General features: G+C 42.1%; 1 protein-coding gene across 1 annotated transcript; it reads left to right on the top strand.

Annotated features, from left to right (window-relative positions):
- Positions 1–261: 261 nt before the first annotated feature.
- LOC104249084 (uncharacterized) lies at positions 262–1,214 on the top strand. The gene is made up of 2 exons (XM_009805464.2): positions 262–546; positions 744–1,214. Exons 1-2 carry the CDS (start codon positions 262–264, stop codon positions 1,212–1,214), a joined length of 756 nt encoding a protein of 251 aa, XP_009803766.2.
- Positions 1,215–1,425: the final 211 nt, after the last annotated feature.

Here is a 1,425-nt window from a genome sequence, read left to right as displayed (position 1 = left end):
GACTATGTCAATAATTTTGGAGGTTAGAGGCAAGGTGGACAACAATGGGGACCAACAGTAAACCAATAGTACATACCGAACCATCCACAGCACAACCCCAATCCAGGAAGAGCACGACCACAAGACCAAATCATACCTTATCAAAGGCAACATGGCTATAATCAGCAACAGTTGACCTACCAACCACCTCAGTAGCAGCAGGATAGTAACATAATTGAAATCAGGGGTATGCTTCAATAACTTATTGGGACAAATGAAAAGATGCAAGAGAAGTTAGCTACGCATGATTCAGTAATCAAAGGCATTGAAACTCAATTGGGACAGCTATCTATGGCCTTAAACAATCGTCCACAAGGAACATTGCCTACAAATACAAACGTTAATCCAATGAAGCAGAACCCGAATCAGCTCATGGCAGTGAGTCTCAAAAATGGGAGAGATTTAGACAGGGAGCAAGAAGTTGCTCAATCCAAGAGAGAGACAACACCAACTACTCCAGCTGCCCCGGTTACATTAGAGACCGATGAGTCGGCAGAGCTTACCGAGGTTGCAATCGAGCAAGCATAGGTTGACAAGGGTAAGGAGAAGGAAGGTGAACAACTCACAAAACAGGTAGTAGAAAAAGCTCCCAACAAAGAAAAGGCGCAAAGCAATGGGTAGAGGTTGATTCCTGCACCATTCCCTCAAAGTTTGGCAAAGCAAAAGAAAGATGATCAATACTGGAAATTCATGGAAATGCTCAGGCAAATTCAATTGAATATTCCACGATGGATGCTTTGAGGGAAATGCCAGGGTATGCAAAAATGATGAAGGACCTGATATCGAGAAAATTTGACTTCCAGGACCTGTCCACTGTAACTCTAACGCAGACCTACAACGCGGTTGTGACAAGACCTATGGCTCAAAAGATGTCTGATCTAGGTAGTTTTATTATCCCATGCACCATTGGGAGTTATGCTTTTGCTAAAGCACTATGTGATTTGCGAGCCAGCATAAACTTAATGCCCTTGACTATCTATACAAAATTGGGCATTGGCAGAGCTATACCGACCTCAATGTTGCTGCAACTGGCTGATCACATAATGAAAAGACCGACCAAAATTCTTGATGATGTGCTTTTTCAAATGGGGAAATTTGTATTCCCTACGGACTTCGTCATTCTTGACTGTCAAGTGGATGAAGAGATACCAATCATTCTGGCAGGCCATTTTTAACCACTGGGAAAGCATTGATTGATTGTGAGACTGGGGAATAGAAAATGAGGTTGAACAATGAAGAAATCATATTCAATGTTCAACAATCTATGAGGAGACCCAACGAATTTGCAAATTGCTCACTAGTAGAGGCCGTAGATGTGATATTACAAGAGGAGGATGAGACTATTAATGTCAGGGATCCGTTAGAAGATTGCTTGATGAATTTGGA

Source organism: Nicotiana sylvestris, chromosome 8, assembly GCF_000393655.2.
Source record: "Nicotiana sylvestris chromosome 8, ASM39365v2, whole genome shotgun sequence".
Lineage (NCBI taxonomy): Eukaryota > Viridiplantae > Streptophyta > Magnoliopsida > Solanales > Solanaceae > Nicotiana > Nicotiana sylvestris.
This window is presented reverse-complemented; position numbering and strand designations above follow the sequence as displayed.

Excerpts from the sequence above, each read along its gene's own strand:
- LOC104249084 (XM_009805464.2), top strand. The coding sequence starts at position 262 with ATGCAAGAGAAGTTAGCTACGCATGATTCAGTAATCAAAGGCATTGAA. Across the intron at positions 547-743 it reads AGTCGGCAGAGCTTACCGAG|GCAAATTCAATTGAATATTC; the intron begins GTTGCAATCGAG and ends GGAAATGCTCAG.